At 33.2% G+C, this 15,357-nt stretch overlaps 1 protein-coding gene across 2 annotated transcripts in view; it reads left to right on the top strand.

Annotated features, from left to right (window-relative positions):
• LOC127554575 (collagen alpha-1(XXVIII) chain-like) overlaps positions 1-14,316 on the top strand; it is a 59,841-nt gene extending 45,525 nt beyond the window's left edge. The window contains exons 14-18 of one of the 2 annotated variants that reach the window (XM_051986213.1): positions 1,341-1,898; positions 3,252-3,493; positions 5,682-5,772; positions 11,693-11,881; positions 12,343-14,316. In XM_051986213.1, the coding sequence (XP_051842173.1) occupies positions 1,341-1,898; positions 3,252-3,493; positions 5,682-5,772; positions 11,693-11,881; positions 12,343-12,350 (1,088 nt within the window). In that variant the 3' untranslated portion in view covers positions 12,351-14,316. The remainder of the gene's footprint in view (positions 1-1,340; positions 1,899-3,251; positions 3,494-5,681; positions 5,773-11,692; positions 11,882-12,342) is intronic. The other variant, XM_051986216.1, reaches the window with a different exon arrangement.
• The last annotated feature ends 1,041 nt before the right edge of the window (positions 14,317-15,357 follow it).

The following is a 15,357-nucleotide window of genomic DNA, read 5'->3' as shown; positions in this document are numbered from 1 at the left end:
TGGAGATTTAATGGTAAAGGCAGAAATAGGGATAAAATTCATGAAAATAAAACCTTACTCTGCTTGTTCTTCCCTCTTCCCAAAATCTAATAGTAAGGTCTAACTACAAGGTTCATAACCTAGGATCCATGAATCTGGATTTTTTTTTAAATCTTGATAAGTTAAAGTTTTCAATGTAATTTATTTCTTTTATTATCCTACATATTTTATTTTATGCCTTTGGAAACATTATTCTGAGAAGGATTCTTGTCATAAGGATTCATGACATAAACAAGCTTAAGAACTCCTTATAGATTTGGTGACTTCATTGCTGGCTAGTTTAAAAATATTTAAATATTTTAATATGTCCTGGACTCAAGGATACCTAACCAGATACATAAGGACAGAAATTAACTTGTGATTTTATTGACATAGGGAATTCCAAGGTGAGAAGACTCTGGGTCCAATTTATCTGCATATATCTGATTTGTACATAATTTTCATATTTTCATGTTGTCTCCCCCATTAGAATGTGAGTTCCTCACAAATTATCTTTTGTTTTATATTCCCAGTGCTTAGCACAGTAGCTAGCATACAGTAGGTGCTTAATAAATGTTTTTTGAGGGACTAACTCTTCTATAAGGGAGAGAGAAGATTCAGTCATCTCAGAACTCCTGCTTATTTGACATTCTGCCAGTTCCCAAATACAAGTTTCCTTTACAACCTACCCAGCTAGTAGTCAGCTCTTATTAGGGCAGGATACCATTATTTCCCTTAACTAACCCTGTAGCTAGACTACCTTAGAGAGAGATTACCTTTTTGTCTATATTCCTTGACATCACAAACCCAACTACCACATTTCCCCATGCAATCCTTTCCATTCTTAGCTTTGTCAAGAAAGTTCAAAAGTAGATAAATAATATATTATATTATATTATTTATATATATATTATATTATATTATATTATACATTATAATCTACTTCTATCTTTTATTCCAAAAAATACATGTCTTTCAGTGTTTTTATTTGTTTTTCAGTTGTTTCATATTTTTCTCCCCAACTAGGCTGTAAGCTTGCTGAAGGTAGCAAGGATTATTTATTTAGGTTTTGGGCGAGGAATAAGAGAACTCTTCATAGGATTTCAATTTTTCTGGATACAAAAGAAGAATTCAGAAATGTTGTTTGATTGTGAAGTCATTATTATGGCAGAGAAAGGCCTTTTGTGGCAAGATTGATGTAAACCTTTAAATATGGGGAGTTTTATTTCAAGTTATTGTTCCAATATAAACATTAAGAAAGTGACTATACCATCTGCTAAACCAAAACTAATTCTTAATTTTCCTGTGTTTTTATTCTATAGGGTGTACCATTAATTGTAAAGACATACCAATGGAGCTTGTTTTTGTGATCAATAGCCCTGAAAGTTTGGGACCTGAAAACCTAGAGGTCATCAAAGACTTTGTCATATCTCTAGTTGACAGAGTCACTATAGGGAGAAATGCTACCAGGATTGGCCTTGTGCTATATGGTTCAGAAGTTCAGCTCAGATTTGGTCTGGACAGATTCATTGCCAAACAGGATGTGAAGCATTCAATTAGGAAAATATCATATATGGGAAAAGGCTCTTATACTGGCACAGCCATCCACAAAGCAACTCGAGAAGCATTTTGGGGGGCCCGGACTGATGTCAGAAGAGTAGCTGTTGTGATTACAAATGGCCAAACAGAGAAGAGTGAAGCTATCAGATTAGAAGCTGCTGTCAGGGAAGCTCATGCAGCCAATGTTGAGATATATGCAGTTGGAATTGCCAATACTTCAGATCCAAGACAATATGAATTTGTCCGGGAATTAAACCTGATTGCATCAGATCCAGACAGGGAGCATATGTACCTCTCTGACAGCTTCAGTGCCCTTCCAGGTAAGTGTGTATCATATAATAAGAATTATTACAATAATGTATCGGCAATTACTTGAAGAAGGGTCAATATCAGCAACAATGTGGAATATCTAAATAAGTTTCTATTTATTCATTCACTGAGCAATCATTCTTTAGGCACCAGTTACTATGTGCAAAGCATGGTGGTAGGCACTAGAGAGATACCCCCTTTACATAGAACAAAATCCTCATTGTCCCATAAATTACTTAAATAAGTACAAAATTCAGTACTTTGCATTGATTTTGAAATATATATACTGTGTCAATAGAATACCAGGCAAAAAGGTCAAGGCACAGAATTCCAGGACCCAGATAAATCATTTGTCATAATGAACTCTTGCCACATCTGAGAATTAAGTACTGTTCTTAATAGTGACCCAGTATTTATTATAAACTGCTAAAGATCTGGAAGAAAGTCTATCCTTTCCTCTGAAATCCCTTTAATATATAATATAATGTACTGTATATCAGGGCTTGCTTTAACATCTTCCTCCCTTCTCTTCTAAAGAATTTCTTCTCATTTCCTTGTATCTTTATCTCTTCTGTGTCTCCTCATCCCAAATCCCTACCTGCTCCAAGATAATTGTCAGTTAATACCTCCAAGTTCTTAGCTGATAAGTGCTTATGGTATTATGCCTCCTAGAATTATTTGCTTTTTTCTGGAGAAATTCAATACAATCAAAAATCTTTATTACCCAAAAGAAGCAGAGTGCAGTACATTAGTGAGATATGAGAAACTTTTTAAAATATATTTTAATAATTGGTTTCCTTTGCAATTCTATGTACTTTATTTTATAAATATAAAAACAATTATGGAAAGGGTCCATAGGTTTCAACTGAGGGAACAAAAAGTGGTTAACAGCTTCTGATCTTAGGGATGCTCTAGAGATAGAAGAAGAATAGAACTTTGGAATCATGGCTTGAAAATCATAAATAGGTACTACATAAAAAAAAGTAAATAACAAAGAGAAGCAAGATGAAGACGAAGGAAAATAGAAGGTTATCATTTTTGGAAAAGAAAGAAATATATCATCCCTTTATTTCCTTCACTTTTTATTATCTCTCTTATTATTAACTCTCTCCCCTCCCCACCACCACATGGATAAGAATTTCCATTGGCGTTAACAATCTCTATATACTCTTAGATCTAAAGATCATAGTTGATAACTATATTTCAGTATAATTAGTTTTCTTTTTAAAGCCTCTGTATTTTATTTTATGCATTTAAAAACCATATTCTAAGAACTCTATGACATACATAAAAAGGATAAGAATCCTTGCTTTAGACCATCATTTCATCTTATTCTTTTTTCCTTTTCTTTTCTTAAAAAAAAGATTTGGAGTTCAAGTTGGCAAACCAATTTTGTGCTAATGAACATAATGCATTAATTTCTGGACAAATTAGAAATGATCAGATAACTGGAAAGCCTTTTAAATCTGCATTGTCCAATTCTGCAAATAACTTACTCTACAACAGCAACAGAAAGAATGAACAAGTGATTTCATCAGACAAACAGAAAGCAGATATAGAAGAAAACTATTTTGGCTCTAACAAGCATTCTCAACCAGTCACAATGGTATAGTATAAGTTTCTTAAAATGCATTCTAATGAAATATAAGTGTGTGGGCATTTATGTATCTTTCTAATTAATTGTGTTGTAGAACTCTTTAATTAATAATCTTGAGTTCTAGTCATTGTAATTGTTAGAATATAAAAAACTAACTTTCATATTTTACCTACAAATTAAAAAGTTAAACAACTAAATTAGTATCATCCTTCAAAGTGGTACTTTAGAAGGGTATATATTCATTCCAATGATTCTTTCATTGTCCATTTATGAATTGGATTTTGGCATCCTGCAAGCAAATCAGAATTATTACTATGTATTGCCACATTCAGTTTGGAAGTAAAATTAATATTGTACAGCTTGGCTAATCACATTATTAATCACATTTAGCTCTAAATTATTTTTGGCAATTTTTTAAAAAATATATCAACAACTTTAATACACTTGGCTCTTTTTATCAATGAGGTGATTCAGAACAATTCCAATAGACTTGATGGAGAGAGCCATCTGCATCCAGAAAGAGGACTATAGGGACTAAATGTGGATCACAACATAGTATTTTCACCTTTTTTGTTATTGTTTGCTTGCTGTTTTTTCTCTCATTTTTTTCTTTTTTGATCTGATTTTTCTTGTGCAGCATGATAAATATAGAAATACATTTAGAAGAATTATACATTTTAAGCTATATTGGATTACTTGCTGCCTAAAGGAAGGGGATAGGAAGAGGGTAGGGAGAAAAATTTGGAACACAATGTTTTGAAAGGATGAATGTTGAAAACTATATTTGTATATATTTTGAAAATAAAAGGCTATTATTTAAAAATAAATTTATTTTTTTTAATCAAAACAACCTCCTAAGAACTAATCCTGGATTTGGAATAAATGGACATGTGTTTCAAATTTGTGTGAATTTAAGCAAATCACTTCATCTTTATAGGACTCAGTTTCCACATCGGTAAAATGAATGTGTTACACTATATGATTTCTATGTTCCCTTGTAGCTCTAAATCTGAAATCCTATCTTCCTAAGACTTACTACCATGAGAATATTCAAAAAAGAATGCCCCAAAATGTTGAAAGGTTTTATATATATATATATATATATTTAAAAATATATAAAGGCAGCATCTCTCAAGTAAATTGGAGCCTGGCCCCAAAAAAACGAGAGTCCTAGTTTTTAAGGGAATGACACTCAGTTGGATCTCAAAATATGTTTAAATCTATGAGTATGTTTGCATAAAACTTAGTCACATTACCTTTTTATCACACCTTTGTTGTCTTTAAAAGTAGATAAAAATATGGTAGGGTAGCTAGGTAACATAGTTGATAGAATGCAGGGCTTGGAGCTAGGAAGACCTAAATTAAAATCCATCTCAGTCACTGGCTATATGATACTAGTCAAATCAATGTGCCTCAGTTTCCTAATCTGTAAAATGAGTCAGAAAAGGAAATGGTAAATCATTCCAATATCTTTGGGGGGAGGAGGGATGAGGTTCCAAAGAGTTATACTGAACAACAATATAAAGTAACCTAGGATCTTTTGAGGCTCCTTTTAATAATACAATTATTTTTCAAATTTTGCTTGTTTAAAATATATTTGAAATAAATTTCTTTCCCTTTTCCTACCTCCTGCCCTAGAATAGCATTCTACATCCCTTGATTACAACTATTCTTAGGACTGAAATTTTAATTTCACAACATTGATATAGAAAGCTCAACTATATAATAAGAGTATTGGACAAGATTTGTGTATCCCTTAACTCACTCTTTTTCGGACAATTATGGATGAGTACTTAGCGCTTCAAGAATTTAGCTATGTCAGATATCTGTATGGAAAGTGAAAAAGTAAATTCATATTTTGTTTGTGAGACACAAAATATCTGGATATTTCTGAATGTCAGAATGATTGATGGAGTGTTAAAACTTCTTTTGGATAGTTATGTATAGTCTTTCTGAAAAACAGTATCTTGAACATAGTGAAGATTTGATAAATATGTATTAATTGATTAAAGGAGGATGAGTATACTCTGAATGATTCCATAGTGAAAGATTCAAAAGGTAGCAGAAAGCTAGAGGGAGCAGAGAGGGTTCTCAGAGTCCAACCAAGAATTAATCTAATCCTAATCTTTTATGGACTGAAGTAAGTATATAGGGGGGTGCATTTCTTTTTTGTTTGTTTTGTTTTGCTTTTTTACAGAACAAAGAATCACTGGTATTACTATATGAAAACTATGAAGAAAAACATGAGAAAGTAAAACAGCTACCTAAATCTTCAGTGAATCTGCAAGGTATTAGACAATTAATCATAAATTCAATTCAATAAGCACTTACTGAACACCTATTAGGTGTAAGATATTGTGAAGGGTATTGGAGACATAAAAACAAAATTAAATATTTCCTATACTTTTTGTACTTATATGCTACTGAGGGAGGCAGCTGAGCTGTGCTTGAAGGAAGTTAAGAATTCTAAAAGGTAAAAATGAGACAGCACAATACAGAATCACGAGAAGGGAAGAGGAAAGGAAGTTAATCATTTGTGGAAAGTCCTTGAGGTGGGAAATATATATAAGAAACAATTTGCAGGTTATTTTGATTAGAATAATGAATATATGAAGGGTATGGCAGGAAATATAACTGAAAAGGGTGATAGGAGAAATTGTGAAGGATTTTAAATACTAGGCAAAAGAATCTATACTTTGATATAAAGGCAATCAGAAGACTCTGAAGCATTTTAAATAGCAAAAGGATATAGTTAGGTCTTGCTTTAGGCACACAAATTTGGCTGCTATATGAAGGATAAATTGGAAAGAGGAAAAACTGGTGACAAAAGAGACTAATTCGGGTATTACTAACAACTGTCCTGATTAAATATAATGAGGTTCTCTACTGGGATAGTGGTAGTATAAGTGGAGAGATAGAGGAGAATATCAAAAAGGTTGTAGAGAGAGACTCAAGACAAAGAAAGTTATTGGATGTTAGAGGTCAGGCAGAAGGAAGACTCAAGGGACCAGTTTCCAAACTTGGATCACTAGAAGAGTGATGGGCTCTGAAAAGAAAGTTTGAGAAGGGATGAGTTGAAAAAATAAGCTCTGTTATAGACATATTGAATTTGAAATGTTTTCCATGATATCCAGGTGGAAATGTCAAACAGATGTTGCTAATATAAAACTAGAGTCTGGGGGAAAGACTGGGACTAAATATATAGATGTAATATGGTCATCAACATAAAGATAATAATTGGATCCATGAAAAGAATTGAGTACATGGGAAAGGGCTATAGGGGAGGCAGGAAGAAAATGAAAAGTTAAGGTAATAGAAATTATAAAAGAGGAATACAGGGAAAAAAAAGAAAGAACGGTGTCACAGAATCCAAGGGAAACGAGTATCCAGTAAGAAAGAATGGTACATAGTATCAAAAATTTTAGAGAGCTAAAGAATTAGGATTGAAAAAAGGCTAGGGAAGTTAGGTAGTTGAGTCCAGGACCACTCCTACTTAGAATGAGCTGGAGATCTAGATATCAACTCCCAGTAAGCTGTCCCATTCTACTGGAAATCTAGGTCTGGGGGCAGTAATCTCATTCAACTGAAACTTCAATTCAAAGATTTAGGTTTGATTTCTTTTCTTTTTTTTTTTTTTGAATATTGATACAAATATTTTATTTTATTTTTTTAATAGCTTTTTATTTACAGGTTATATGCATGGGTAATTTTACAGCATTGACAATTGCCAAACCTTTTGTTCCAATTTTTCCCCTATTTCCCCCCACCCCCTCCCCTAGATAGCAGGATGACCAATAGATGTTAAATATGTTAAAGTATAAATTAAATACACAATAAGTATACGTGACCAAACCATTATTTTGCTGTTCAAAAAGAATCGGACTCTGAAATATTGTACAATTAGCCTGTGTAGGAAATCCAAAATGCCAGCAGGCAAAAATATAGGGATTGGGAATTCAGTGTAATGGTTCTTAGTCATCTCCCAGAGTTCTTTTTCTGGGTGAAGCTGGTTCAGTTCATTACTGCTCCATTGGAACTGATTTGGTTCATCTCATTGCTGAGGATGGCCAGGTCCATCAGAATGGATCATCATATAGTATTGTTGTTGAAGTATATAATGATCTCCTGGCCCTGTTCGTTTCACTCAGCATCAGTTCATGTAATCTCTCCAGGTCTTTCTGAAATCATCCTGCTGGTGATTTCTTACCGAACAATAATATTCCATAACATTCATATACCACAATTTATTCAGCCATTCTCCAATTGATGTGCATTCATTCAATTTCCAGTTTCTGATCACTACAAAGAGGTCTGCCACGAACATTCTTGCACATACAGGTCCCTTTCGCTCCTTCAAGATCTCTTTGGGATATAGGCCCAATAGTAACACTGCTGGATCAAAATATATGCACAGTTTGATAACTTTTTGAGCACAGTTGCAAATTGCTCTCCAGAATGGCTGGATGTATTCACAATTCTACCAACAATGTATCAGTGTCCCTGTTTTCCCACATCCCCTCCAACATTCCTCATTATCTTTCCCTGTCATTCTAGCCAGTCTGACAGGTGTGTAGTGGTATCTCAGAGTTGTCTTAATTTGCATTTCTCTGATTAATAATGACTTGGAGCATCTTTTCTTATGGCTAGAAATAGTTTCAATTTCTTCATCTGAGAATTGTCTGTTCATATCCTTTGACCATTTATCATTTGGAGAAATTTAGGTTTGATTTCAACTCAAACTGCACTTAACACCTAGCAAAAGTTTCAAATTATAAAAAGGGGCAATTTGGGGCACTTTTTTGCAGAGGGCCAAAAGCAGGAATCATGCCAGGCCAAGGAAGCTCACTCTCTCTCTCGCTCTCTCTCTCTCTCTCTCTCTCTCTCGCTCTCTCTCTCTCTCTCTCTCTCTCTCTCGCTCTCTTACTCTCTTTCTCTGTCTCTTTCTCGGTATAGCTGCCTAAGAGGACTCTCTGCTGGCTGAGAAGACATTCTTCTTTCAGCATTAACCCCTCTTTATTTGTCTCACCTGTTTCCTTAACAGGACCACACCCCTCTTTACCTCTCTGCCAGGACTCCTCTGTTAGACTTTTACTTTTTTGTCAGGACCTTGCCATGAAGGAAGTCAGTCTTTCTAGCAAAGGCTTGTTTCTCAGTTCCAACAATAAACTTCTTTTTGCCAGTCTTATTTTTAGGGTTCGTAAATTCTTTTATGAAGGACCTGCACCAATCAGAAGGGGTTACCACAACTCTCTGCCCTGCGCCAAACCTCATCAGAATGACATGGATCTCATTCTCTACCTACAAGATTTGAATATTCTCACACAGATGTCTAAATTTTGAAAGTTTTTCATTCCATGTAGCTTAAAGAAAGCAACTATTTGATATGGTGACAATAATTTATGATATTGTTCTTAAGTTTTTATGAATCAGTACTATTGGGCAATGGCTTGTTCTATGATAAAGGTCCAGTTCTAGTAGAGTTTATTGGTTAAATTTTCCAAGACATTTTGAAGTCATACTTATGCTATAAGATTTGTAGTCTGTTGGTCCATGAAAGACAACAAACTTTTGATGTATAAGTCTAGTCATCAGGTCATTCTTATTAGATATTTATCCCATAAGTGTGAAATTTTTCCAGTTTGCTATCATGTTTTGATCTCTATCACTTCTTTGAATTTCCAGCAGATGAGGGATTGGTATTCCTAATTTATTTTGATCTATCTAACCTTCTCTTGGTTCCAGTGCCAAAGAATACTACTTGGTCTACTGTACTAGTCTGCCAAACTAATTATCATCATGGTTTCAAATAGGATCAGCCTACAACCCTATGCTGTCCTATTTATTTCTTAGATTCACAGAATTGATCATCTCACTGTGATGCTAAAGCAATCCATGGAATTCTTAGAACCTAATTTACCAGCATACTTTGCCATTGTTCCTTTTCCCCCCATGACATAGATGATGGGAGACTATTATTATTCATTTATCTATATACAACTTTACATTTGAATTCCTCAAAGGGAATATTAAGATATTAATAAATGTGAAGGGGATTATTTTATAACTTGACAAGAGAATTTATCTTTCTAAGTATGTTGAAGTTGTCAAGTTTCATAATATACACATGTATTTAAACTTACATTAATAATACTAAGAAATACACATAAAGTTTCTGTTTGAATTCATACCAGTTATTAGGTACCTTAAGGTATGCTCATTATAAGCTATTGCTATTAAAATTTCTCAGGCTAAGATGCTAGTTGAAGGATTGATTTGGGTTCCAGGCAAAAAAGACCTAAGAAGTTTGATCTGATGCTGGCAGGATTGGTTCATTTTCCCAGGCAGAAATCTTTGAGTTAATGAAGGGGATTTTCTACAAATTCTGTCTGCCTTCTAATAAGCAGATTGGTTAAAATCAAAGAGACCAGTCACCAAATAGTCTTCAAGGTGATGAATTTCTTAGACAAAGAAACTCTTCACCTTCATTTGCTCATCAGTGGATAGAGTAACTATATAGAAGAATGCCCAGAATCAGGAAATAGATTTTCTTGTCTGAGGAACAAAGAAGCTAGTGTCTGTATTTCAGAGTAAGTTGAGGAAATATAAGGAGTCTGGAAAGGTAAGCAGAAATCAAGCTGCACACGGCTTTAAAAGCTAGAGAATTTTATATTGGATTCTATAGGTGAGGAAGAGACACTGAATTTTACTGAACAAGACAGGTAGCTTTAGGAAGATGGCTTTGACAGCTGAGTGGAAGATGTATGGGAGTGGGGAGGTCTTAAGAAAGGAAAACCAACCAATAGGCTATTGAAATAAAACATGTGAGATGATAATGCACTAAAGTAGTGGCAAGATCAGAAGAGAGAAGAGAGTCTCTATGATAGATGCTGTGAAAGTACTTAGTTACCGATTGGATATGGGACATGAGAAAGAATAAGAAAACAACTTAGGAATACCTGCATTTTAACAGAAAGATGATGGATTCATAGAGCAGATTGAAACAAACTATATAGACATATGTAGATGTGTATATTTATGTATGTATATATACATATGTATATGTATATATGTATATGTACATATCTCCAATGAGGCTATCCATTTTTCTTCACTATGCATGATTATTACAAGGGCCTTTTTTCTTTCTTTCTCAGCTGGGAGGGGGAAAAAAGTGAAAGAGAGACAGGTGAATTTTTGTTAGTTGAAAAAATTTAATTTAAAAATGAAACTCTAAAAATAGAATAAAGTAAAGATATTACATTGAAAAAAAATCACTATACTGATCAACCATAATTCCAAAAGACTGGTGATGAAGAATGCTACCCACCTCTTGAAAATACGAAATGAGATATATATTTTTGGACTTGGCCAATGAAGAAATCTATTTTGCTTAACTATGAATATTTGTTATAAGGGTTGTGATTTTGTTTTCTCTTCGATTTGAGGTGGAGAGAAAGAAGGAAGGAAAAAAATTAATGCTTGTTAATTAAGGGGAAATGATTTTTGTGTTTTTGTTGTTGCTGTTGTTTAGTGAGATTATTGGCAGCCTTGGGAAAAGAACTCTAAATTACTTATGCCGATCAAAACATTCTTCATATACCACCTTCTACCACCACCTTCTAGAATAGCAAAAATAGAAAATATATATAATTCAATGTTAATGCTTCAGAAAAACATTTATGTTAATAATATGGTAGTGTGTGAGCATAAATTGAGCAAAACTTTTGACCAAATAATTCCATTTTATCTTTAAAAAATTTTAAAAGAACTTGCTTGTGCAAAAAAAAAAAAAAATAGAACTTGTTTGTCTTATTTGTAATAGTAAACAACTGGAAAAAAGTTAGACATCCAACAATTGGAGAATCATGGGAATTTTTAATTTTGTCCAGATATATGATTTAATTGGTGTCAGGAACCCAATGAAAAAGCTCCTTCCATCAATATGGATCAGTACCTGATGAAAACGAAATCAAACACAGGAGAAATTCAAGAAGTTGACATAGAGCAAATGCATTTTTATTTGCTTCTACATATAAAATGCTAAGGATTTCTATAGATTTTTATTCTTTATGTATTTAATTGTTTCATTCAGTTGATAAGCGTTAAGTGCATAATAAAAATGTCTTTAGTGCTATATGATTACTAACAGGTACATTTCCTATTAACTTTGGGGTTTTTTTTTTAATTTATTTTTCTTTTGTTTTTTAGAAAATACATGGAATCCACAATGTCAATTAAATTTAGATCAAGGATCATGCCGTATATATGTTATAAAATGGTACTATGATAAGAAAGCAAATGCTTGTGCTCGGTTTTGGTATGGTGGCTGCAATGGAAATGCTAATCGCTTTAACAGTGAAGATGAATGTATAAAGGCCTGTGTGTTTTCCCACAGAGGTACAGTGCAATAATATATTCAACTACAAAATGAGGGAATGATACAAAGTAAATTAAATTCCCATTGAAATCACAACTGAAAGTTTCTTCAGAAATGATAGCAAATTCACTTTATTTCTTTCCATTTGCCATATTAGGGAAACCTTGTTGAAAATCCTGGTTTTTTTTTTTTCCCCATCATTGCACAGGGAAAGAAAAGGTTTATATAGATACATATTTGTGGCCCACAGGCATTTTCACTTATATTTAAATATGTTGTGAACTTTGAACGATGACATCAAATTATCAGAGGAAATGTCTGATGCTCTGAGCTACTCTGCTTTTTATTTAGTATAATAAAAATTAGGGAATAGGGTTGGATTGGGGGAAGAGTAATGGTATAGAAAGAATAGGAAAAACCTTTAGAGTGTGTGTGTGTGTATGTTTATATCAGAAACTAAAAGTTTCTTTTTATTTTTCAGAAACCTGAAGAATTGAAGTAGATTCTCCAGTTCTATAATAGGAGAAAAAATATGTTTTAATTCAAAGAACAAAATATTGTATGTATTCAACTTTTTGTTAAATCACTTATCACTTGATTTTAAATAATACTTGTTATTTATTTCATATCACTTTATAATGACTTTATACATTTCAATCTTTTTTTAATTATTATAACTTTTTATTGACAGAACATATGCATGGGTAATTTTTTACAACATTATCCCTTGAATTCACTTCTGTTCCGACTTTTCCCTTCCCTCCCTTCACCCCCTTCCCTAGATGGCAGGAAGTCTTATACATATTAAATATGTTATAGTATATACTAGAAACAATATATGTGTACATAACCATGCAGTTCTCTTGTTGCACAAAAAGAATTAGATTCAGAAAGTAAAAATAACCTGGGAAGAAAAAACAAAAAATGCACACAGTTCACACTCATTTCCCAGTGTTCCTTCTCTGGCTTTTACATTTTAATCTAATTAACAGTAAATATCACTTAGGGATTCATAACATTTATTGAGTGAATATTTTGTCTTTTAAGAGAAAAAGAACAAGATAAATGACTGTAATGGTTCGATTTTTTTTCCTTGAAAGGCTTTGTTTTGTACCTATTGACTAGATACAAAGTTTCTACTGTCTATAATAAAGTTGTTTTCAAGTGAATTCCAGTTTTACTTCAATCTAACAAAAAATTTTACCAATTCCAGATATGTTCAAGTAAGGAAATTAAATTTTTTAAAAATTTATTCATTTCTTATTGCATTAAACCACAGAATGTTAGTATTTTGTATTATTAAATTCTTGTACATCTGCAATTTATCTTCAACTAGAAATAGTCATATAAAAATAAGTTAATAAGAATAATAACTTTGATTTTATCGAAAATTTGCTAATATCTAAGCATGTCTGCTTAGTTGTAGTTTTAGTTAAAAAAGAAATTAGGTCATAATTCACATTTCTATTGGGTATTAAAGTATTTAGAGTACTTTCTTCATTTAATTATTAAGTAGCATTGCTAGCCACTAGCCTAATCTTATTTACTGAAAGATGGGGTCCTCTGGCAGTTATACACACCACCTACTATAGAGGAAAGCACTATGGAAGTGGTTACCTTTCTGTGGTTCTTAGAAAATGGACCACACAGCCCTGTTTGTAGTGGCTAGAAGCTGGAAAATGAATGGATGCCCATCAATTGGAGAATGGTTGAGTAAATTGTGGTATATGAACGTTATGAAATATTATTGTTCTGTAAGAAATGACCAGCAGGATAAATACAGAAAGGATTGGCGAGACTTACATGAACTGATGCTAAGTGAAATGAGCAGAACCAGGAGATCATTATATACCTCAACAATGATACTGTTTGAGGATGTATCCTGATGGAAGTGGATCTCTTCGATAAAGAGAGCTAATTCAGTTTCAATTGATCAAGGATGGACAGTAGCAGCTACACCCAAAGAAAGAACACTGGGAAATGAATATAAACTGTTTGCATTTTTGTTTTTCTTCCCAGGTTATTTATACCTTCTGAATCCAATTCTCCCTGTGCAATAAGAGAACTCTTCGGTTCTGCACACATATATTGTATCTAGGCTATACTGTAACCTATTTAACATGTAAAGGACTGCTTGCCATCTCGGGGAGGGGGTGGAGGGAAGGAGGGGAAAAATCAGAACAGAAGCGAATGCAAGGGATAATGCTGTAAAAAATTACCCTGGCATGGGTTCTGTCAATAAAAAGTTATTAAAAAAAAAAAACAGGAAAAAAAAAAAAAGAAAGAAAGCTTTCCGTATGATTCTCTGAGCCTGTCAGATTTATTCTGTCACCTCTATTCAATCTACCTATACATTTTTTATTTGATTTGGAGTGGGAGGAGAGGATGGTGGTTTGTTTCATGTTATTGGATTCCCTTCTAAGCTCGACTTTAATTAAAATATGAATGTGTAAGACATTGAGTACACTTCTTAGTGCTTTCTATTTAGCTGTATAAACATGAAGATGATCAAGGCCAACTTTTCTCCCACACATCTGCACAATAAAATTTGACTTTGCCATCTCTTTAAAAAAAAAAAAAAAGAAAAGAAAATGGACCACCTAGATCCTCCTTTCTCTGTGAAGTCATACTCATCTCAGTAATCTAATGTCAATCAGATAGCTCCAAGCTACTAAAAAAAAACTTTGCTTCCCCCATGCACCCAGCCCTAGACACAAGATTTTAGCATAATAACCTCAATAATAGTGTCATAATAGTGTATTCAAATAGATAGATTGCATACATTTTTTTCTTTTTGCATCAAACTAATAAAAGAGACAGAAGAACATCTACTGCACCACAATGTATACACAATTTCTCCTAGTCCTAGAGGCATGTAGGTAGTGTCTTGGATAGAATGATAGACCTGGAATGAGGAAAACCTGAGTTCAAAGGAGGTTTCAGATTCTTCCCAGATGAGTGACCTTGGGCATTAATTAACCTCTCTCTACCTCAATTGTTTCATTCCTAATATGGGGATAATAATAGCATTTACCTCTTAGGGTTGTTGTTTTTAATAAAATATTATTTGTAAAGTACTCTGCAAACCTTTCAGCATTATAAATTCTAGTTATTTTAGACACAAGTAACACTTGATTAGCATATGTGTCACACTCTGATCCTTGGAGTTTAAGGACATTATTCAAGTTGTCTAGATTTCATAACAGATGTCTTCAATGTGAATATCTGCAAAACCTTTCTAATTTAGAAATTAGCAAACTTTACCAAATGAGACAGGGGCCACAGAGTAGTTAAAAAGCCTAGATCCAAACCTTACTCTGCTACTTATTAATTACATCACCTTTCATGGATAGACAATATAATAGTTGTTGCTCAGTTGTATCTGATTCTTCATTACCTTATTTGGGATTTTCTTGGCAAAGATACTCACATGGTTTGTCATTTCCTTTTCCAGCTCATCTTACAGACAAGGAAACTGAGGCAAATGGCGTTAAGT

Source organism: Antechinus flavipes, chromosome 3, assembly GCF_016432865.1.
Source record: "Antechinus flavipes isolate AdamAnt ecotype Samford, QLD, Australia chromosome 3, AdamAnt_v2, whole genome shotgun sequence".
In the NCBI taxonomy this organism is placed as follows: domain Eukaryota; kingdom Metazoa; phylum Chordata; class Mammalia; order Dasyuromorphia; family Dasyuridae; genus Antechinus; species Antechinus flavipes.
This window is presented reverse-complemented; position numbering and strand designations above follow the sequence as displayed.